Below are 24939 nucleotides of genomic sequence, written 5' to 3' on the forward strand. Positions count from 1 at the left end.
AATTAAGGGCACAACTGCGCACCAAGCTTTTGCCGGTATATTAGTATCAGATGAGGTATGATTTTTATGACATTTCTATATTGTCTGCTCTAGCAAACCCCCAGTTAAATCAGCACAAGAAGTGCTTTTGCTATTATAACTCAGGGGAATGGGAATAATCTATGCCAACACAAGCCCTTTTGCCAGTATAAGGTGTGTCTACATTGGACAGTCTGCAGAATAGCTATATTAGCAAGCATATCCAGTACAAACTAGGCCTGAAACTATCTTTAGCTGGGCGTGAATCTGGCCTTCTGAAATGGATAGGCTGAAAGGGTGAACTGAGATCTTGTGGAGAGTAGCTGCATTTATATATGCCAACCATCATCACCCAAGACTTTTTAGTAGTCAAAAAGTGGAGAGAGAATGGGTGGGATTTTCAAACAGTCTCAAAGGCGGTATGAGCACACATCTCTTTTCCAGTCAAATGGGATTTAAGCACCTGAATTATTCCGGTGTTTCGTAAAGTCCTACTCTATCTTCTTAAATGCAATAGAGCAAATGCTTAAGACTATTTAATTCTCAAGCCTTACGAGAATTCCAAGGCAATGCAGGTAGATGACAAAGATAGGATACAAAGATAAAATGGCTGTGCAAAACAATGTTTCTGTTAGGCACACGAGGGTAAATTACTCCATTTCGTAGAGACTTTAGAACTAGCTCAGCTATTATTCTTCTATCTTCTCCATGTACATGCACTTTACACACTATAGCAAGGAAATAAGATCACTGCTGAAATAATATGCATGTGTCCTGGAAGACTGAAGAGACAAGGTAAATGAGGCAATATATTTTATTGGACCAGTTTCTTTTGGTAGAAGGAATAAACCTTCTACCTTCATATCACTAGGGTTGCCAACTCTGACTGAAGCTATTCTGGTAGATCCCCTCCCCCCCAACATGATAATGTCACTTTTTTAAGTATCATATTGAAATTTCCAGGATTGATTTCAACAGTCACCAGGAGACTGAGGCGGATTCCAGACTCCAGGACAGTCCTGGACGATTGGTAACCCTACCCAGAACTCTTCAGGCCTGGGGAGGGTAACCAGCGTCTGAGGTAAATAAAGGCTGGGATAGTGTTGATGTTTTATGAATTCCTCCATGGCAAACAGGGGACAGGACAGTACCTGAAGAGATACTACTGTGCAGCTGAAGCATCTAATGGCTGCAATCAACATTCATTGCTGTCGGTGGGTTTTAGTTTGTATCAACTCACTGATCAATGAATGCAAACTGCGGACCAGATAGCGAAGAGTGCAGGGTTTTGTGCCAAGGGAAGATGGCTTACTGCAGGAGCAGCCAAGCTTACTGACCTTGTGAGCCACATACAAAAATCTTCAAGAGATGACTAACCCGCCCCATGAGGCGGCACCTGCTGGAGTGCGGCTCTTCTGCCCCAATGCCCCCACGCCTGCTGAACTAAAGCCTTAGACCCCTCTCTCTGCATGGCAAAAGCCTCTAGTCCCACCATCCTACCACAGGGCAGAAGCCCCAAGCTCCCACCCCATCCAAGCTGCATGTGGCTTATGCACCACGTTGACTACCTCTCTCATCAGAAGGGATGGCTCCAGGCAGAGCTCCTCAAGCTAAGTAACAGCCCAGTACCTCTTACAATCCAAACAGCCAAATATTAATACAAATAATCCCATTTTTTGTTTTATTGTTGATCTTAGCAGCATGTCTCAACCCTTCTTGGAGCTTCTGGTGACAGAGTGATCTGGCTGGGTGTTCACAAGCTTGTTCACACTCAGCCTGGCTTGACTGGGAAAATGCCACATGGTAAAAGGCTTCACCAACCAGCCTGCGAAAATGGTGCGTACTACAACCACGTAGCTGTTCATATTACCACTGTACTTACTAAAACATGAATGACCATCCTGAATTGGACTGGAGTTCCCATTGTGCTTACTCTTCCACAGTTTTATATCAATGATAGCTAGTTTGCAGATGGGAACTGCATAGGTTTAAAACTAGGTGAAATCTAGTCACCTGGTAACATGGTAGTAAGGATGGGTTACTTGTCTTATCTACGATCTGTTAAACCGCTTGAACCTGAAGGCCCTGCAATCTTATAAAAGCATTTGTCTAAACAAGGATGAACAGACTTTCACAATCCCCTCCACACCCCACAAAAGAATCCTGAGCATTTTGTCCTTTCATGTCTTAAATGCGAGTCAAAACACACTCTTACACCAGACCCCAAAGAGCTAAACCCTTTAAAAGAAAACTGGGTGAAGACCCTGGAAAGGGCCTGTTTCTCAGGCAACAGAACAGAAAGCAGTGTTCTTTAGAAAAAGCACATACTGTAGTTTCCTTTGGCTGGAATTTCTCAAAAGCAAACCCTTTCCACGGGGACAGAAGACTACAAAGTAGGGATGTTAACATTTGCTTATTTTGGCAAATGTGTACCCGCTGACATTTTCAGTGAGTACAGGTTTACACGTGGGGGCTAGGAGTTGGCAGGCAGGAATTGCCTCAACCTCCCCACCCCTGCCTCTGATACAGAGGAAGTAAGGTGGGGGGCGGGAGGAGACGGAGGCAGCATGTAACTGAGAAAGTTAACCATTGAGCCCAGGCTCATGAGTTAACTATTTACTCATTTACATTGTCATCTCTCTACTACAAAGTACTGCTGGATTGTTACAGCAATTTCTTTTCAAAGGTTTGCAACAGAATTTAGAAGCTTTAGCTCTGAACCAGCAAAGACTTATGCACGTGATTCATCTGACACATTACTATCCTCATTGAGCTCAATGGGACTGCTCAGGTGTAAAGACAGGCACAGATGGGATTCACAAAATTGGAGTTTGAAAGGGTTTTCTTTCCCCAAGCCTCGGGAACTGGAGGGCCCTGCTCACTCAATGCAATGACTTCCATTCTGGCACCCCCATAGTACAGCTAGCAGTCCCTATTTTCAAGTACGTATCATTTGATATGAATCACTTCAGCATGATTTACAAAAGGAAAGACTGCAAGGTCTCAAGCATGTTCTCACATATTCAAAAATTTAAGTGCAAAACAAATAACTCGTAGTTTTAGAGACAGGTTTTGCTCTGGTACAATTTAAAACAGCTTTCTACAGAACATTTGGGGGAGTTTCATTAGAATATGGCTGCTCCCTTCAAATATTTCCAGTGACACTATAAGCCACATTAACCTACAATGAAACAAGGACAGCACACACACGAGTGCTTTTATTGAGGGAATTACAGGCAGTGTACAGTGACAGTTCTGCGCTACCACAGGGGGAGTACAGAAAAGGTGTGGCCCAAGTACAACGCATGCTCATCTCAACTGCCCAGATGCATTAGTAAAAATAATTTATTCAGTGGCAGGGACTAAAAGAAATCTCTCAAGCAAAGGCTAAGCAATTCAGGAGAATCACAGATGCAGTGAAATGGTGGTCCAATTCAATGGCACAATAAGCTACAAAAAAGTTAAGAATGAAGTGAGTATTCTGCAGTCTTTACATAAAAGTTTTGGATGCCTAAACCAGTATCCGGAACTGCATTCATACTAACCCAGAGGCACTGAGCCCACTGACCAGGGCAAGTAAAGTCTGCGCTACAGGGGCGGCCCGTGAACCTAGGCCAACTTGGGAGTTGCCTAGGGCGCCACTGGCCCGGGTGCCCAATGATGACGTCACAGCCATTGATGGCCGTACAGGCGGGGGAGCCGATTGCGCCTTCCACCTAGGGCGCCAGCTGTCGCAGCCGGCCTTGAACCGCTCCTGGCTACAGCTTTAGCTAAGAGCCAGTTGGAGTGGAGGCACATGGCTTTAGGCCCTAAGGTCGCAGGTTCAATCCCGCCTGCTGATGACCTGGGTCTGTCATAATTCTGAAAGCCCTGAAGGGATTTGGTAAAGAGGCAGCCAAATAAGCAAAAGACCATTTGGTCAACTAAGATAAACAGATGACTATCAAGAGCTGACAAGCCCATTGCCATAATACCATGATGCAAAAAATGTGAAAGACAGTTCAATTCTTGCCATTAGGCAACCTTACCTTGAGCACTCAGCAAATATATCCAGATGCTAGGAGGTTACACAACACAAAAATTACCTTCATACATTTTGTGCCTTAAGGAGATTTAACACCCATAAACCTAAGTAATGCTGGCAAAAAAGGATGTAATGTTGAACTAGGTTGTGAAAATCCTCTCTGATTTTCAAAAAAAAATATGCACATGCTGTTTGTCCCTAGTTTGCACATGCAGTTTGTCCCTAGTTTGCACATGCAGTTTGTCCCTAGTTTGCACATGCAGTTACTACAACTACACATGCAAAACTGTATTTGTATTTGCAAACCATCATCAAGATGCAGGCCTCACCATTTGCATAAAAAAACCCTGATTTGTCCATGCCATCCCTAAGTATATAGGTCAATTAAGCAAGAAATTGCACATGTGTTTCGAAAGCCAGGTCACAGGAGCATATGTTAAATGCTCAAGCCACCAAAATAATTACAGCAAACATACTCTCCATAACTACATCAGTATGTCAAAGCTTTTTCAACAATTCAAATCATCTCGAGGGTACACGTAGGTATAATCCCTCTGTACAATGAGGTCAAGGAGACAGAGCATCTCTGGACTTCGACCCTCTGGGTTTAGTTGGTTGCCCCTGAACCTTATTTGATTATCTGCTAAATAAACTGCCCGTTAATTGCTCAGCAATTTTAGGAATGCCCCCACAAAGTTTCCAACAAATTAAGTACATTGTCTTAAACAAGAGAAGTCTGCACTGAATTGCTGCCTCTGTTTAGAATTAGATATTTTGAATTTACACCTATGAACGCCTGTCTTTGATAAGGACTTATTGCCACCTAGTGGATTACTTATATTTATTCCTCAGACATAGCAATTACCACTAGATGGAGACTGAAGTAACTGGATTTGAAAATCCTAGCTTCGGGACTTCGAAAAGTAACAAGAGGGCAAGTTTATAAGACTGGGCACCAACTGCCTTTGGCTCTTGAAAATCCTAGTCTGCAGGACTAGGAGAATGTCTGAATATAAGTCCCTGTCTATATGAGAAGGGTTTTGCTGATCTAGTGAAGCCAGCAAACACGGGGGGGGAGGGGGGGGGGGGGAAAGGGGGGGGGGGGGAGAGAGAAAGTTAGTGGTATAGCAGTGTTCATTCCAGATCATGTGAGTCTACAGTAAGCTTTTTGCCAGCAGAGCTATAGCAGTTAAAAAAAATCATGAACATAACCAACATAGCTATGATGGCAAAAAATGTAGCATAGACTAGACCTAGAGCATTTATGGGGGGAAATCAGAGTTCTTTCTGAAAGTGGAATACCCTGCTTCTTAAGTGAACAATTTTTACATTGCAAAACTTCTACACTGAAGAGCTGTTTCATTCCACTGACAACCTCAAAACAAAAATGGAAGTTGTCAATGACCAAAAAAAAAAAATTCATCCTGGTCACGTGGGGCAAGAGAAAGACAAGTACTTACTGCCCACAGAGTTCATGGGAAGCACAGGAGAGGAGAAACTCATCTGTTCGACATCTGCAGCTAATAAGAAAAAAAAACTTTAGGCACTTCACTTTTAAAAAATAGAAATTACAATATTTAATTGTACATATTAAAATAAATTCCTGTTTTCACTCATAGGATCATTTTTCCTCCCCTTATATTAGAGACTGTTGCATACATACTATTTTGATTGTGCTATATTTGAGAAAAATTTCTGCCTAACCCCTCCTACAGTTAACAGACTTCCAAATTACTGAAACATTATACACACGTATGCTGCGAAGTTGTGTATGCATGCATGGCATAAAAATATTTTTTTAAATATTGTAATATTAACTTTGATATTTCCATGCTTTTGAGTGCTTATTTATGCAATCTGAACATTCTCATAATGTAGGTCTTTGTGTGGAATTTCTTACATTTCATATTTTTAATTTTAAAAGTGAGAGAATATTTCACAAGATTTCCCAGTGTTGCCAACTTAAAACAACCACCTAAATTCAATAATCTCACCTATACTTTACTGCCAGCGAACGTGCATTACAGCCCCAAATATTCAGAAGTCACGAGAAACACCCCAAAAATTATGACCTGGGCTTAAAATACATTATTTTTAATATTGTAATGAGTAGGATTTTTTCATCTGCCTGTTTGTGCCTTTGGAGGGAAAATGCTAACCCTTAAACATTCGCAGGCCTCTCTGGTTCAGTTCTGAACCTTACGCGTACTTGGAAATGTAGTTGGGAGACTACACTTACTCTACTAACCCCAGAATGCGGTCTCAAGTAGACATCGCTGCAATGCTCAGCTGTGCCTGATTCAGGCTTTCAAGCTTCTCTGTTTAAAGATCTAGAAGTTAGGGGTGTGAAAGGTTAACCAATTAACATCTCCCTTAACGGAGGATGCTTACCAGTTCCAATTAACCAGTAACTGGTGGGGACTATAGCTCATAACCAGCCCCACAGGGGCCGCCACAGATAGACACTGCTCTCGTCTGGAGCAGCCTCTGTCCGTGGGGAGCCTGGACGCCCCAACCCCAGCATGGGGCTCAGATCCAGCAGGGGCACAGTGGGCTGGAGGCTGTTCCAACCAGGCTGGAGCGTTCCCCCACCCAGGTTCTTCCTTTAGTCCATTAACCAGATCAACTGGAAGTCAAACTAACGTTTAACGAATACACTGGATTTTACATTCATCCCTACTAGAAATGTAGTCACTCTCATTTGAAAGGAGAGCATTGCATTACTACGGAGCTGGGGTTTTTATTAAAACACTAAGGATTACAAGACTTGCATAAAATTCTGAGGAATAACTCCTGCTCCCATGAATTTCTGGAGGCACTTAGGTGTTAAGTTTGCCCGTCTGAAAACTTAAGGATTAAGACTGCTTTGTACAACTCCTTACAAAATTCGGCCCACCCTAACCATTTCACACCATCAGTAAGCCACACTTGCATGTACAAGTGTAATGGTACACTTTGAACTTACTACAAATATTAATCAAAATGGATTTACTATGTGTGCTGTGAGAGGGAGATAGCTCAGTCATATGCAAACCAAATGTTGCCAGGATAATCAATTGTGGCTATTTCACTGCAAGTTTAACTTTATGCAGTAGAAAGTGCTGAGATAGAAGTGTTCAAAGGAAACCACAATTCTTTCATGTGGAGAAAAGTATTTCACTCTCTTTACTAACAACATACAACTAAACCAGTTTTACTCTAAGTGTGCCCCTTCCCCCCCCCAAAAAAAAAATCCTGCCTTTGGGCTGAGGCCAAGACTGGAAAATTTCAACAAGTTATGAGCCTCTGGAAACAGGTAGAGTGAAAACAGTTATGCAACTAAGTACCATAGCAGCCGATAGCATTCTCACTATAGCAATCCCCACACTCACACACTTCTAACTTTGAGAAGTTTATTCTACATACATTACACAGCAAAGAGAAGCTACCTTAACTGCATATAGGTCATTTCATTAATTCTCACCAGTGTACCAAAAGACATTCGTTACAATTTTTATTTAAGCCATTTAATTTTATCCTCCATCTTCATTAAGAAGATTTTATGTTCCATTCCCACGTGCTATTGTTTCTAGACCTGTTAGTTAAATTCATTTATCTAGCCCAGGGTTTTACAAACTTCTACAGCCACAGAGCCCCTAGGGGGTCCTGAAAATTTGGCAGAGTCCTTAACAGATCATGATTTTTAGTTCAATAGGTACCCAAATAGACAACAGTTGGAATTCTATTTTTATTTTTTGCATATTTCTTATAAATTCTTCCCCCTCCCCCCCAAGGAAACTATCCGAAAATTAGTAACAAAATGACAGGATCGTACACAACTGTCATTAATATTTTCTTGTGGAGCCTCTGGACCCAAATCACGGAGCCCCAGGGCTCTGCCGAGCACATTTTGGGAAGCCCTGCGGTAGTAAAACAAAAGGCATTAGTCAACTGTCACACAACTGATGGACACAACGCTTTCACCCGTTTGCAAGGAATTCCTAAACTCTAGGCTCCACCAGCTTCAACGTCTCCATATTAACCTCTGAAATGGGTCAGTACTAGAAATGGCAGAAGAGGTCAAGAAGATGAGACCCAAACAGGGTCTGGAGCTCCTTCAAAAGGCTCCTTATCAGAGGAGAGATCCCCTTGACAACACTGCATAACGCAGGGGCCCGCCCCCAACATTTGATTTGCTTCTGGTGCAGCTGCTGTCTCCCTCCAGCATAAGGAAGCCCTGAGCTTGTAACAGATAAAGAATATGATGCATTTGGTAAAGGAAGCTAGACTCACCTCTCTCTCTATGCTAGACAAGAGAATCCAAGGTTAGAGATGGGGCTAATGCTCCAAACAGGTGCCCTAACTTTGGAGGCATTCACATCTAAGCAAAACCCATCTACCAGAAATAGATTCAGTTGCAACCATAGATCAGATAAAACCACCTACTTTCACCTTAGAAATCACTATCTACAGGGATTTAGAGGGGGAGACATGTTAGCCTGTAACTGCGGGGGAGGGGGACCATAAACTGTGAATAGTCTCTAAGGTGCTGCAGAACTAACAAAAATGTAGATGGAATCATGAGCTTTCATGGGCACAAGCCACTTCGGTAGCTCATGATCCCATCTACATTTTTTGTTCGTCTCTAAGGTGCTGCAGGACTGTTCAGTGTTTAAATTTATCCACAGGGATGATTTTTTTTTTTTTTTTTTTTTTTGAGAAAAACAAGACCAGGAATCCCAGGCACTCTTTTCCAGCCCCCTCCCCTCCCCCCCCCCCCCCCCCCCGCAATAGTAAGACTGCCTAAATTTTCCCTTTTCATTATGATCTGAATATACAGTTTTGTAGGGTTCTAATCTGAGTTTGTCTCCCTCAAATTCCCACAATTTCCCAATGGTAGCAAGCAGGAGAATTGCAAGATTTTCAGTTTTCTTGCTAGTAAATTATGGTCCCACATCTGCCCTTATGACCAAAAACAATGCAGTGAAACACAACACTACGTTCCTAGGCCTCACTCCCGGCAGCATCTCTTCACAGCACAATACAAGGCTCTGGTTTTGGCCAAGTCCTTCCTGCATTTTCATCTTCCAGTTTTTCCAATTTAGTACATGGAGGACTTCCAAGCAACTGAAGAAAAACAGTATTGCTGCTCCTTGTAGATGTTTATACATTTGGTTTTAATGTGAAATGTGACCAAACACTACAGTGAGGAGGTACAGGACAGCTACAAATAAATGTTTAAGCATTTACAACAGACCATTCTTGCAGGAAACAGTCAACGTGCATTGTGGGTGGGAACACGGTAGATACGGTGCCCTTCATTCCCTGCTTCAGTCACACCTATCAAAAATGTTTGGCTCATACTTCTACTTTGCTTTCGAACATGGAATGAGAACAGTGAGAACATGCTGTATGGAGCAGCAGTCATGGTCTAGGGATGGTTAAATATCAGTTAATTGAGTCGATTAACCTCATGAATTCTTATCAGTTACTCAACATTCTATAGTCCCCGGGGGCAGGGCTGGCAGCCAGTGCGCACCGGCCCCACTCCCACGGAGCCCCCTACCACTTCATGCTGCTTCCTCTGTATCAGAAACAGCAGCGTGGGGTACCAGGCGGGAGCTGATCCATGAGGGGAGCCAGTTTAAACACCAGCTCTACTCCCGAACCGGCTGCCTGTCACCCTGTGCTGCTGCCTCTGATACAGAAGGAGGTCTGAGCTCACAGACCCGGCGGGAGCCAAAACTGAGCCAGGCTGCTGGTGGGGGTGGGAGGAAAAGAGGAATGCATGTAGTCAGTAGCATTAACTGATAAGCTTTTGCTTATCGGTTAATCGACTGTACTATTACATCCCTACCATGGGCAAAAAAAGTTACGATAAAGACTATTAGTGGGCTCTTAGGGTTCTCAAAGGCATCCTGCTACGCAGTCTACTGCCCAGATCTGCTGAGCATTCGTTTTTATATGAATTTATGCTTGCTGGCATTTCTTGCACCAAAATTTTTGAACACTACTTGATGATACTGCACTTTCAGTCTTGATCGTCACAGGATCATGTTACAGAACATGCTTTATCAAGTTTTCCTATACACTTCATATTAAATTTATGGGATTTTTCTATTTTGCCCCATCTCCCCTTAGTGACTGAACTAGTAACCCTTTGAAAGTGCACTAATCATACTTTACCTCCTTGTTACCTATAAACTAATTTCATATATAGGTTCACACTAGACAACCAGAAAGAGTTTTGTCTAAGACCATCTCCTGTTACAATGGCTTCTCTTTGTATGCTGCTCAGTTGTGACATGGAAAATTAAACACACCTGTAAAAGTGAGTTAATTTGCTGAAGAAGTTGGAAGGGTAAACACATGGGGACAACTCCTTTAGCTTTCAAAAAGGTTCAAGTAATGGGTCGCCAGATGGCCATCTGTAAGTTACCTGCTGCTGTTTGCAACAAGAGGGGGCAGTTGCCCTCCAAGTCAATCAGATAGTGGAGAACAGTCTCAGTGAGAAGCAGTCAGCAACATAAGGAAGAGGACGACATCTGACCAAATGAATCACTTAAAGCAGTAAGCTACACCTGCAAACATCTGGGATAATTTATCGAGTTTCATTCTACAATATGAAAGCTTACTTGATTAGACGACACCCCTAACAGGACAAACGCAGTGAGGTATGAATTTCTTGTAGGATCTTTGTTTTAAATATTCAATTCAACAAGTTTTGCACGTTGTTCAATTGAATGCAACAATGTCATTACTATCGTAACATAACATTAAATAGTTCATTACAATGATATTATTGGTTATTGTAGATTTCCCTGAACACTGAGGCCAAGGTATTGTGCGCACTCTTGTTGTATCTAGCAAGTTTAAGGATATAGTGATCACATTATTGGTCCAAATAGTAAAAAGTTAGGCCTCCTCAACAATCTGATTACATGCAAAGCTTGGATACATAAAAAAAGAAAATCAACAGGTTTCCTACAGACCCGATCAAAAATTAAATGTTTTTCATTTAGATAAAATTTTCTATATACGATTAGCAAATCAATGCTTAGAACAGGACAGATGCACAATATTGCTGATAAATCATAAATTATGCAATTTAAAGTTTAGTTTCAATATGTTACTATGCTCTACTGTTCAAAAGCACAACTGTATTCCATCTCAAGGAGTGCTGGATTTTAAAAACATGTCATTTATATTAAATTAACGCCCCACACACACACACGCGCGCGCCCATTTTCAAACACAAAGCTTCTAAATATACAAGACAGCTAGCTCTTCCTCCCCCTTTCTATTTCTGTAATTCACTACATGCAACATGCTTAATTTCTAAGAATAACTTAGCTAGGAGGGGCTGGGGAGGAGAAGATATGGATTTACAGATACTTAAATTTTGGAAACATGTTTGCTCTAAAAGATGACGAAAAGGACAAAAGTCTGCTTGACTATGAAGAACAGCTGTTGCCAGACCAACTACTTACCCTTTGACCTTTTCTCTGGCCAGTAAGTGAACAATGCCAATTGTTTTTCTGTATTATATACTGTTTACAAGCCCAAGTGGCATGAAATCATTTAGCTCATGGAGCTGATGACCTTTATTATGCTGCCTCCTATTTGCTGAACAGAAATCAGAGCAAAAAGCTGCCTTGAAGCCACAGGGTTGCTTTAAGCATTTCTCACTTTACAGCCTAATTGGGTGTCATAACATAAATCAATTATTTCTCCTGTTTTAAGCAACAATGCCACCTATTCTTAACTGCTAGATTTCCAGCTTCCCTTGTATCAGGCCAGGCCTTGTTCTTCAGGTTTTACAGCTGTATAGTAAACACCATGATGAAAAAAAGCTTAGCGAGCATCACAGAATTAGGGCCAAACTGGAAACACTAGAAAAAAGGTTATGCTATTTTGAACTTCTCTTGACCTTTGATGACCCTTGTCCCTGCTTATGCTAATCGAATGGATATAAGGAGGCTACTCATAGAAATGAACTTAGCCTGAACCTGTGACATAGCATTGGACTTTGAAGATGTCAGCTCTGAGAGTGTCTTAGTAACACTACATAAGGCCATCATCTTACTAAATGTGGAGAGGCTCTGCTAATTAGCACACTGAACTCCAAGCAGATGTTGGGCATTTCTACATGAGCAAGCAAAACAGTATGGGAGTTCAGCACGTTACAGTGCCCCTCGCACTACTGCAGACAAACTGCTGCCCAGAATGTGGAGAATTTACAAGGCTCATGCCTACATCTGTATTAAGCCTCTGTGGCTTGGCAAAGACTCCCCACACACCAGGAAGCATCACAGAAATCCTAAGGATTGATAGCATCAGTAAGGCTGTTAAGATGCCAATCCTTCTGGAATAGAGCACGTAAACAAGTGTTTCACAGAAACATTCCAGCCTTCTACAGTGCTCAAGTGGAAATATGCAACAGCGCGGCAGCACAATACCACCTCAGGAGTTGAAGCATCAGAATGCTCAAATAAAGGTTGATAAGATTCCGGAACCCCCCTCCGAAATACAGCTCATTATTCATAGATTAACTAATCCAACATGGAGAAACCTACCCCCCCCTCCACACACACACCCATCCCCCATGGTGGGATATAGCCAGTCTTGCCTGCAGACTATAAAAAGCCAAGTGCTAATTTGGATTCATTTTTCACTCCGTGATAAGCTTTTTGCATTACCTTCCACTAATATGCGAGCTCTCTCAGCCCCCCTTACTTTGCATTTCTGAAAGTAACAGAAAGGAAACGCATGCATCCCAGCTAGACACACCCATCACAGGGGCAGAAGTACATACAGTAAACTTCCGATAATCCGACACCTTTAGGACCCAGGGGGTGCCGGATTATCAGCTATGCCGGGCTATTGAAAGGGGGGGGCTATGAGGGCGGTGGGGTGGGGGGATGCCACCCCAGGCCCCTCATAGCCCCCCCTTCCGATAGTCCGACTCTGCCCCAGGCATCCCCGATTCAGCCGCTGCTGGTCAGTTTCAGCAGTGGCTGAATCGGGGACGCCTGGGGCAGAGCAGCTGGGGTGCTGCCGGGTTGGTCCCACAGTGCTGAGGGGCAGCGCTATGGGACCAACCCAGCGGCTCTGCCCCCAGCTTCCCCAATTCAGCTGCTGATCACTTTCAGCAGCAGCTGAATCGGGGAAGCTGGGCGCAGAGCAGCTCCAATTGTCTGGCAGCCGGAGCACTTCCGGGTTCCTGATGGTGCTGGACCATCAGGAGTGCCGGAGCATTGGATGCCGGACCAATGGAGTTTTACTGTATCTACATTTGTTCTTGACATGATGTATTGCACTGGAATGCGAAGGGGAGAAAAGCTGTAGTGCTAAGTCAGAAGCGTGTAATGCTGCACTGAGAACATTCGGCGTCCTTCACACTTTTGACATTCTGAACACTTGGCTGCCTAAGTGGGAGTAGTTGGGAAGTGAGCTCTTCTGAAAGCCTGGCCCACGGGTGCAAGTGCTCTGTGTTAGGATTCAGTCGTCACTGGATATAGCAACGCAGAGTTGCTATGGGTGGAGTTCAACAGTAGTGCTGTATCTGAGTGCCCTGTGCTTTCGGAGTTGTGTACTACAGAATGTGCCGTTTTCTAGAATCAAAGCTTTCATTTAAAAAAAAAAAATTCAACCACTAGCCATTATGGCTGCCATAAGAACTTTCAACTGTGTCCTTCCCATGGTAAATCAATGCAAATACAGTCATTTATTACCACAGGAAATGTGAAATAGTCACACGGAGATGTGCACTGTGCATTCAGCTATATGGAAAAAGATCTCTGAAACCTCATCATGATAATTCAAATCTAAACCGTTAAGTTTTTTATTGCTGATCATTTTAGCATAGATACCCACTAACTGTCTTTATCGGTAAACTGCAGGCAATACTACTAATCTTCCTCAGAGGTAATTAAATGCTGCTGCAGATGGCAGGTAATACACAGAAATGTAAAGCACTTATCCAGATTTCTCAGAAGTATTTGTGGCCCATTAAGTGTCTACTACTATTATAGTATCTTAATAGTAAGTCTTCCCCGATGACTTCCTGTAGAAGTCAGTTACTTAAATATTTCATGGCAAGGAAATGATGCAACAGTAAGATTGTTATGTCTATTGATCATGCACATGTGGACTTAAATATAGTGAAGTGATACCTAACAGGAAATAGAGAATTAGGATTCTGTCTCTCCCTGCATTCACAGAATTTAAGGGAGAAGGACAATTAGGTCTGATTTCTACCTCTTGTAAAACACAGGCCATTAAATTTCACTCAGTTACTGCTGTATTGAGCCCAATAACTTGTGTTTGGTTACAGTGTATCATCTCCCTGTAAGGCATCCAGTCTTGATATGAAGACATCAAGAAATGGAGAAGCCACAACTTCCCTTGGAAGTCTGTTTCAATGGTTAGACTGTTAAATTGGACCTTTTTTCTAATCTGAATTTGTGTGGCTTTAAACTTCCAGCCACTCCCTTCCCCATCCTGGAAACACAGGGTTTAAAAGATTGGGGAAAATGCCATAAAATCTTGGAAAGCAATTAACTTTGAAACCATTACAAAATGCTCTTGTTTGTAAAACACCTACTTCTACCACTATGCTAAATAGGCTTTTCACAAACACCGCAAGCCAACATTAGGGCGTCAGCCACATTTAGCTATTCAAGAAACATTTGCAAACCCAAATTAAAGCCTCTTTGGTCATCTAGTAAGAGTACAACATGACACCATGCAGAACACACAAATACATCAGATCACATCTTGGCCCAGCATTCTCACCTGTCATGAGGACAGAGAACTGGACTAGACCTTGAGGTGCCTTCCACTCCTACAATGCTATATGAGTCTATGACATGAGAATGAGACTCAGAGAAAAAAAGTCTTAAGAGCATTAATGGAGCTAGCATGCTCCACCTCTGTGGGAATCAAGTACCTCACTGATTCAGCAGCACCCTCAAGTAACAATATGGAATGACACTGACAAGCTGTGGTAGGTGACATCACCTACGAGAGGGAGGGCAGCCATTAGAAAAGGCACTCTGGAAAGCCTCTCTCTTCTAATCCCAATATAATCAAGCAAAAAGGATCTATTGCCAATAGAGGAAGCAAACACTTTATGAAGTTTAAGGCTTCTAATTTAATTGTCATCCCATCAATACATACTAAACTTATGCTCCTGCATTAATTCTTTTCTGGACGGGAACAAAACATTGACATATAGTACTTACTTGGAGGTGGATCATGTTCTGTGGAAGGCTCTCGACAAAATCCTACAAGGGGAAAAATAAGTATCAGCACTGAATGTTTTTGTTTTGTCTTTTAAAATTGATACATCTTTCTTACTGCCACCATGAAAATGCTAAGCATTTCACCACAAAGTTCAACAGTTTAAAGGATTATTTATATACAACATTCAACTAAATGCAAGTAAGAATTGCAGAAGCATTGCATCTCCTAAAATTTACATACATGATGCTGCTGTCACTCCATTATATACATTTAGATCGGACTGATGAATCGCATCAAGTATCAGTGACACTTAAGAGTACTTATTACACCATATTTAGGTTACAAATCAGTTATTGGCCATTCTTCAAAGTGAAGTGCGTGCGCACGCGCGCAAGATAAATGAGGGGACTGCAAGGTTTCCTCAGCTGATCGAAATGAGTATGCAAAAAAAAATTCTGTCGTAGTCCAGTGACAGCCATTAGGAACATGCTGTTGCAATACGTTCATATTGTATATCTGATACATAGCACAACTGCACATCTTGTAAGAATTGCCTTGTGCATTATTCAAATGCAGACCTGTTAAAGGCTGAACACATGTAGTCCCGCAAGAGTACACACGAGGGATTCTGCAACCATTCTCCCCCCCCCCCCCCGAAAGATAAGAGATTATATGGATGTTACAGCACTGAAATATGCTATTGAACCAGACAGCGATCACACCATACATACAGTGCCATGTGAGGAATCTGAAACATTTCCACCTACTTAAGAGGCTTCTCCCCATGAAACTGCTTCTGTGACTAAATTGCCACATCCTGAGAGGCAGATGGGGAATTATTTACAAGTTCAAGTTACGATTTATCTCCACTCCCAGTCAATAAACATATTAATTGAGATCAAGAGAACATGTGCACATGCACTGTGAGGAACAGAACTCTACATGATTACAAATGAAAAGCTTACAATGAGATGGAGACTAAATTTGTCATCTCCTGTAACATCTAGGTAGACCTAGATCTTTCATAGTAGCCTTTACATGTTAATATTGTTTGTTTTTTCAAAAATTCTAGTACTTTACAGAGCTTTAGCCTAGCCAGTCAGAATGTGCTAAGAGCCATGCTCCCCTGAAAAATCCGAAACAATTTGGGATACAAATTCAATACTCTGCAGCCAAAATATTTCAATGGTGCTAAAGCATTTCCATCAGCAAAGCCATCTGACTAATTTATTGCACATCAGTGACACCATTTATCTGTTATAAGGACTCCCTGAGGCAAACCTTATATACACTATTCTATAGGTTTCCAATATCACTGGAACCCTTCCTACTTTATTGTTGGGCTTCCCAATACAAGTCTTTCAGGCTTCTATTGTTAAAGGAGAAGCTTACATTAAAGAGTTCAGCTATCCTGGGATGGGGATTGTGTGACACACAAGGAGAAGTGTCAAGGGAAATCCAATTGTTGTCACCACCTACCTCTGCCTACTTTCCACCATGTTTGCAAATGGTATTAGCTCCTGCCGTGTGCAATTCCAAAAGCACTTTGTCTTTGTGGCTCATTCCATCCACATCTGCCTTTTCCTATTATCTCATGTTTGTAGGATGCCATCTCCGTCATTAGCTTTTGTTTTAGGTAGGGTGACACTACAGCTAATAGTCTTTTGATGACAGAACACTTGGAATCATTCAAAACAGAAGTAAAAACATTTTAAAGTCATTTTTTCCCTTGTTATACCAGTTAATCCTTTTCCCCCCACACCAATTTAATCTAAATTTTCAAGAATATTTTAACCACCACTAAAAACCGGGGGAGGAATTTTGTAGTAAACGTAGCATATGCTGCTGCTCCAAATAAAGAAAAAACTCTTTAATTATAAGTGCAATTCTATTCTGAACTGCGACTATGCTATTCAAGTGATACATTATTTTCCTCAGTGATTTATCAAATACAAACAGCAAGTTTAAAAAGATTCTTTTTCTAACTTATTTTTCAAGCTTGAGGTTTTTTTTAAAAAAAGCTCACAATTTTATAATATTGAAGTGATTGTTAGATCAAGTCTTGTAAAATACAGTGAGATGAATTATGGAAAGATGTAAGTGAATTACCTATAAGGAAGACAGGATAATGTTTCAATACCTATAGAAATGCTGACTTTTAAACATATTTTTTGAGAAACAAAGACTAAATATACAATTCTTGTGATGTATCAGTCAAGATATCATGTACAACAGATAAAAGGCAGTCCAAGAGGGTTATAACAATCTGTATACATGCTTAAGTCCCACAAGCGTGAAAGGGCATTACATACACCACTGAGAATAGACACACACACCCCTCATACACAGGTATAGTAGGACATGAGTACAATCCATTCCAAAAGACATCCACTTACTCTGGTAATCAGCTGAAACGCACAACTAAAGAAAAATCATAATATAAGCCGATATTTACATTTCTCCATCAACATATTGTCGCTTATTTCTTGTGCAAGATATGCACAGAACCCAGTGAACGCCAAAGGTTAAAGGGGCCTTATTAGTTCTGCATTGAGCATACTGTAATTCTCTTTACGCCTGCCTTGGGAGTTCCTGCACTTTTATATCCTGGCAAATTCAATTTAACCATCATTCACTGAGAGTTCAGCACCGCTGCTCTAGCCCTCTCCCCCAACTCCACCCTGACATCTGCAGCACTTCGACCCAGCACACGCCAAACAGCTACCATTCAACCATTACACACCAGCGGAAAAGAACATATGCTTATGGGAACTCTGAGAATAGTTCGGAATCAGAGGACACGATTGGACAAAGGCCCACATAAAAATGGATTGTCATTAAGCCTGGAAGTTATTTACCATTTGTGATGGAAGATGCATCCAGAGTAGCTAGTAAGTCTACCAATAGCTTGAAATAAGAGGTATTACAGTACAACAGAGTTGTCCAAAAAAAAAAAAAAAAAAAAAAAAAGGAAGATTCAGAAGAGGCAGGGAATATTTACTTGTATAATTCATGGTGGGCAATTGAGACTGGCATACTATTTGGGCACATAAGAGATATAAGTCAGTCTCATTTTCATTATTTAGGGAGGCAGTCAAAGCTTCCAGCCATTAAGTCTGTAACATGCTGGTTTGAAAAGCATCTGAATGCAGAATAAAACTATAGAAAAACTTGTTACAAGTCTAGAGAAGAGCCAACCAGTCTAAGTACATAGACTATTTCAAACTAATCCAGCAGAGCCCCCAATCAACAAAAGTGGTCAATCTCCAGTTAGTATCAAGAATCAAAAAAGAGAAGAGATGTAAATTAATTGAAAAAAAATTCCTCCATCCTCACCCTAAAGAAACTGCTCAGAATTAATCTAGCTAAAATAAAAATTACTTCCAGCATGCACTAAACAAGGAAATCTGTGCACCTCCAGGCCTCTGTGTGGAAGGAGTCTTGACCCCAGTTCAGCCCTTACTGAACCTAGAGAAATCCTATGGTGCGTCTTCACTGCAGAGGGAAGCCAGCCCCTGCCCACTTAGACATTAGCAGGTATCAAGCTAATGCACTAAACCCAGCAGTATGGTTGTTAAGACTCTGGTAGGGTCGGGTTTAGCCATCCAAGCTCAAGCCCAGAGGGTCTGTCAGTGGTCTTGAGAGCCCAAGTTGCAACCTGAGCCTCAACTACAGTGTTTGTAACATTAGCTGGAGTCCTGTTCGTGCAAGTGTCTACCCATATGTGAAGGTTTGCACCCACCTGCAATGCAAAACTATCGAGTGAGCCAAGCAACTGTAACTACCAAGCAGAAATGGAAGAACTCTCAAGTACCCAGCCCAATCAGTTGCAACAGGCTTCCCCTGAATCCTACTCCTGACACCTCGTGAGCTCCGCCGCTTACCCCGGTTTGGTGGGCATTACAGAGTCCCTGGCTGCCCTCCGAAGAGCAGAGCAGTTATGTTCTGCAGCCACCGCATGACCTACCTAAAATAGGAAGTTTGATAAAAGACGACAGATCCTGATGTTTCCTGACTCCAAGTAAAAGCCCCCTTTGACAGAGTGGGCAATGGTCAGCTCCAGGTGCCACACGATGACTCAGGGTAATACACAAGCTACTCTGTAGCATGGAGCAATTGCAGAGATTCTTACAGAACCTGACACAATTTCACCCGTAAGAGCCACTGCTCACTATTGCCTCAGACAGAAAATTGCTGTAAGTGAGGAGCCGACTGCTTTGGAAACTCATTAGCAGGGCAAGGACACAATAGGGTCAGTTTCTCTCCTCCTGCTGTTCTCATACCTTATCAATGGGCTCCCCTGTAAGTATTCCTGGGTTAACCCTCAGCCAGCCACCCCGAGCGAGCGAGTGATTACATACTTAGTTTTTAAATGCAGTGGCTGCTGGGCCTGAACATAGAACAGCAGCTGTTGATGAATTAACTGAAACCCCTGAAATTCGGTCAGGGTTTTTTTAAATAAAGATGTATACTTTAGCTGCATCCATTTTGAATGCGAAAGGCTCTGGATTAATTGGGTTATAAGAAATAAAAGTGTGCACACTAATCTTCTCCATTTCCTGGTTAGTCAGTCAGGTCTACCACACTGTACCCATCTCCTTGTTTTGGGAGAAGGAAGCACATTGTATGGCAACAAAGGCATACCACATCTTTAACCTTTCACCCTAAAGGCTTTCAAGTCAGAAACAGAATAGTTTAATCACACAGATGAAATAATCCCAGGGGAGATTTTTTGTTGTTTGGTTTTAAAGATTATAAAAACCTGACAAGTAGCCTTACGGCAGCAACCAAACACGCTTCAAGTTATTTTCTGTTTTAAAAAAGATGATAATTTATGTTCAGTTTTATTTATCCTGGAAATGACAAGATATATAGTATGCTCATATCAGAAATAAATGTCATCAGCAGCAAATTTAAGCATCGTTTGCCTCTTCTGGTAGGTAAAAGCTAGTCTGTTGCCCAACATCCCAAATGCACATTAAAGAAAATTTCTCAGACCACATCACTCCTCACCTGAACAAGAGTGAGGATCTACAGGTAAAATATAGGGTCATCTATGAAATAATTTTGTATTTACTGAATATAGAAACTTTGACTAGTGCATCTCAGAGTGTATCGTAATAATGAATAAAGCAGCAACAGTAAGATGCATTAACCACATTTTTAAAAAACTGAGGCATGGAGATTGATCAACGATCACAAACGCAGTTTGACAGAACTTGTAACTGAGCCCACAGCCACAAGACACCTCTTCCTGCCCTTTTGAAAGATATAGAGAAAGAACTAGACCCAAAACTCTGAAATGCAAAATCCTTTCCCTAGGTACACAGAACAAACCCTTACACAAATAACTAGCCTAGACAATTGATGGTCTTGAAAACTGGAAAAGAAATCTTACTCAAATGTCATAATTAACAGATACATAATGGAACAGATACATAATTTTAAGGAATCTTGGATATTGGGATCCCAGTGTCTACTGGGTGAGTATCAAAAACTTAAGATTCTACTTTTAAAAAAATTGGCGCATGTGGCAAGTATTTATAACTACTACTAAAACTAATTTCTAAAATAATAAATCCTTCCTTGAATTTTCTCTCTATATATATTGTAATACTTCCTAACGCAATCATCTTGAACTGCTGCTGCTTTGATTGTTTCTTTTACCCTTCCTGCACACATATGGTACAGAAACCCTGAGTAAGTCATCACTCAGTACTACCATTAAGGAATTTTTCTCTGTATGAAGCTGTACCATTCATTTGAAAACTGACTTACAGGTCAATTTTTCAGACTTTGAACCAGCCAGCAACTGAAGTAAAGGGATACAAACATGTTCATTAACTGCTACTTATATTTGAATATGTATTCTGGGTATAACACTTCTGGTTAGGAATGAACTGCTCTCCCCAATTACAGACAGTGGAAACACTCCCATTAAAGTCACAGTATTCGGATCACATCCTTAGACTTTTGTCATACCTGAAAGGCCAAAATTAGCTTCCTAACCCAAAAGTGGTGGATAAAGCCAAGAGCTTTGTCTGTTTCAAGCAGTGGTTCATCTTGAAATCCATTTGTTTACTTTGACATATAAAAAGCTATGAACAACAGTGAGTAATCTGTGGGGGTTTTTTCTCCACACTCAACACTGTAGGAGTATAGGAAGAAGGTCATTTCACAGTCCACATTTGTTCTGTTTTTGTTTTTTTTTCCTGAATCAACTCAAATGCTTCACAGTCTTTACCTTTACAGTTCAAGGATGGATTCACGCTCTCATGCAATTTCCTTTCCTAATTTGTTCCTTAGGACAAAGAGGAGTCAGATTAATCACTCTAAGAACAAAACGAAAAGAAAGACTTTCTTCCCTCCAAACCACTCACTCCTTCACTCTTCATCACTGTCACACTTCACAGATGGCCTGCATTCCGCTTGGGCAACAACATAGTTCCCAAGTTTGCTCTCTGAGCAGAGACCCAACTGCTCCACCTCTGAGGGACTGCTCCCACCATAAATTGTGTCCATACTTAGACCTCTTTCTTCACTTACCCCTCCCCAAAAACCCCCACAACTCACCTCACACACTTAATCCTGCTGCAATTTCTCACGTATTGGTCTCAGTAAGGAAAAACTTTGTGCCATGAAAGAGATGAGCAATGTAAAAGAATGAGCAGTACAGAAAACTAAGCATTAAGAGGCATGTCAAGGGACGAAACTCTGCTGCCGTGCCTCGTACTGGTGTCTCCCCGTCCAGGCACCAGACCTGCGTCGCTCCCAAACCACGGTGTCCTCTTCACCACAACAATGGTGTCTCATCCCCTTGTGGGGTTGTATCAGCAGTCCTTGGATTCTACTGCCACTGGTGGCCAGCTGTGGCCCCCAAGCCTAGCTCTTCTGTCTCAAGAGCCACGCCTTGCGGGCAAGGTGTAGTGTAAGGGAAGGGACCCAGGCCCACCCACTACTATGGGTCCCGCCCTAGGGACCCTCTAGCAGCAGCCTTGTTCTGCCCTCCTCTACTCCTCTTCACTGCATCTCATCTGCTGGGCCACTTCCCTGGTGATCCCTTGCACCCTCTTAGCCCGCACAGCAAGGCCTGCAGCCCAGTAGGTATCCAACTAGAGCCTTCGTCTCTAGCTCCCCTGAGCCTGCCCAACACTGCTCTCTCTCTCCAAAGTGCTTCTCAGGGAACCAGTCATGTACCTTCCCGGGTCAGGACCCAACTGTTCATGCTCTGCTGGGTGGCTCCTTATATACCAGGCTGCCTCTGCAAGCTACCCTCTGGTTTGTCTCTTCAAAGCCTCTCCCTGATTGGCCAAGGTCCTATGCAGATCCCGCCTGCCTGCTTTAACCCATTCCTGGCCAGTGTGAGGCAGTTGCCCCACCACAAGGCACAAGAATAAAGACAGTTCTATGAACAGCTTTTGAAACATGCATGCCTTTATTTAAAATTACTCTTAGCTGTGAGACTACTTGAGTCAAATGTGATTCAAACAATGCATATGAATTTACCTATGCTATGTTCTACTTCCGTGATAGCTTAGTTTTTATTAACCTCACAAAGGAACACTCCTTCCCATTTGCCAGTCTATTCAAAAATCTATATCCAACCTAACTTTCCTCTTGACTAGAGTAAGTCAGCCATACCTAGCCCTCAAGTCCATCAATTCAAGCACTAGGCTCACGTTGCACAACGTGGTTCATTTGCTTGATTTACATATAATTTTATTCCTTGAATCTAAGGGCAGGAACCAGAATTGGAGTTACTCAAGACAGAGAACGAAGTAACGTATGTGGAGAAACAGCCTGACAAGTTCTATAGTGATAGAGATGTAGCCGTGTTAGTCTGATGTAGCTGAAACAAAATACAGGACTATGTAGCACTTTAAAGACTAACAAGATGGTTTATTAGATCATCTAATAAACCATCTTGTTAGTCTTTAAGTGCTACATAGTCCTGTATTTTGTGACAAGTTCTAGACTGTCCTCTGACCAGTCTCTTAGTAGGGACTAGGAAAGAATGTAATGTAGCAAAGGCCACCATCCTAGATTAAAGGGGAGGACAACTACAACCCTTTTGAAGAAAAGGGTGGCCCTTTAAGAAAAGATACTTCAGTATTTCCCATAAACAATCTACAGAAAAAGCTCCACTTCAAGTGAATTTTAATGTTCTGGGATAGAGCCCAAGCATGTGCTTATATTCCAAAAGATAAAAAATATTTTCCTTTAGAAAGCTATCCATGCTGGATGGTAACATCTCATAAGTAACTACACAATCAACTTTAAATGAAACTATTTATGTTATTAAAAAGCTTGCCAGATTTATTCCTTGCTGTTCACTCAAACGCATTGTTGGATGTATTTTTCTTTTAACAGCCATCGACAGTAAATGCAATAGAAACTGAAATCTAAAACTAGGCTGGTGGAAAACATGGAAAACATCAGTGGAAATGTTCCTCTTTAAATAACCATCCACATTTTGTGTTGCATCAATATATATTTTTAACAGTACTGCATAGAATAGAATGCTAATTTAATCAGTTACTGTGACTAAAAAAAATGAATCAAGGGTAATAAAAAGAATTAAACTGACCTTATACTTGAGATAACATCCATTTGATAAATTGCTCCAGCAGGAAGACAATCTAACTTTCACAGCATAATCTAAACCACTATTTCTCAACCAGTGGTACAAGTCCCCTTTGGGTACTCGAGAGAAGTCGGGGGGGGGGGGGGGGGGAGAGCGGGTACATCAACAACTGAAATTTGAAGAAAACTACATTTGTTTTAAGTTTTACAGGGCTTTATTATTTTACTTTTTACACCCAAAAATTTAATGGCCCGCCTAGTTATGATTAAACTGTTTAACAAATGTGTTGCAATCAGCAGCAGATATAGGGCAGGGCGAGCGGGGCGGCTGCCCCAGGCCCCGTGCTTCAATAGGCCCCGCGCCAGCGCCAGGGGCAGACTGGCCCGGCAGGCTACTGGGAATTTCCTGGTAGGCCATCTGCCGAAGGGCTGGCCGGTGGCTGCTGGAGGAGGGGAGGGATTGTGGCAGGGCGCCACAACCCCGCACTTTTGAAATTCCCTGGCACCGGCCAGTACAGGCCATGTGGGGCCGAGGGAGCGCAGGTGCGGCATGCTGAAATGCCGCGCAACAGCTGAGAGGGGAGACGCCCGGGCATGGTGTAGTGTGACGTCACGGCCCGGGACTTCAAAATCGCGCAGCCCAGCATTGCACCACTCAGTTCGGCACGTGGCCTGGAGCCTGGGCCGGGGTTGTGGCCACCTTGCACACTGGAAGGCATAAGGTAGATGGCAGAGGAAGGGGCTTGTGCTGAGGGGAGGGGGGCAAGTCAGGAGAAGAAAGGGGAGGAGAGACAAATGCCAGGGGGCCAAGTGGAGACAATGAGGAAAGGGCAGGAGGGGAGATGTTAGTGGGAGGGGGGACAGGGTGATGCTGGGAGAGGAGAGGGTAAGGGCATTGAGGGCTAAAGGCGGGAGGGAGAGGTGCTGGGAGAAGGCTTGAAAGGAGGAGTGGGCATGAGGAAGGCGGGGATGGAGCAAGGCATGTGTGAAAGCATGGGGGCAGAGCGTGGTAAGGGGGTGGGCATCAGGGAAAAACAGAGCAAAGGGTGCAGGGGCAGTGAGGGAAAGAGGAGGCACCAGGAGGGTAC

The 24939-nt window shown here is 42.4% G+C and overlaps 1 protein-coding gene across 4 annotated transcripts in view; it reads right to left on the reverse strand.

Annotated features, from left to right (window-relative positions):
* The window catches only part of NR6A1 (nuclear receptor subfamily 6 group A member 1), a 180690-nt gene that overhangs the window by 122557 nt on the left and 33194 nt on the right, over nt 1-24939 (reverse strand). For 3 of the 4 annotated variants that reach the window (XR_012897202.2, XM_075905677.2, XM_075905676.2), the window contains exons 2-3: nt 15268-15309; nt 5503-5562 (exon numbers count right to left, since the gene is read on the reverse strand). Coding sequence is in view for 3 of the 4 variants with exons in the window: in XM_075905677.2 (XP_075761792.1) it covers nt 5503-5562; nt 15268-15309 (102 nt within the window). In the remaining variant the exon portion in view is untranslated. The remainder of the gene's footprint in view (nt 1-5502; nt 5563-15267; nt 15310-24939) is intronic. The other variant, XM_075905678.2, reaches the window with a different exon arrangement.

The sequence above is a fragment of the Pelodiscus sinensis genome, chromosome 23, assembly GCF_052426305.1.
Source record: "Pelodiscus sinensis isolate ZL-2025 chromosome 23, ASM5242630v1, whole genome shotgun sequence".
NCBI lineage: Eukaryota > Metazoa > Chordata > Testudines > Trionychidae > Pelodiscus > Pelodiscus sinensis.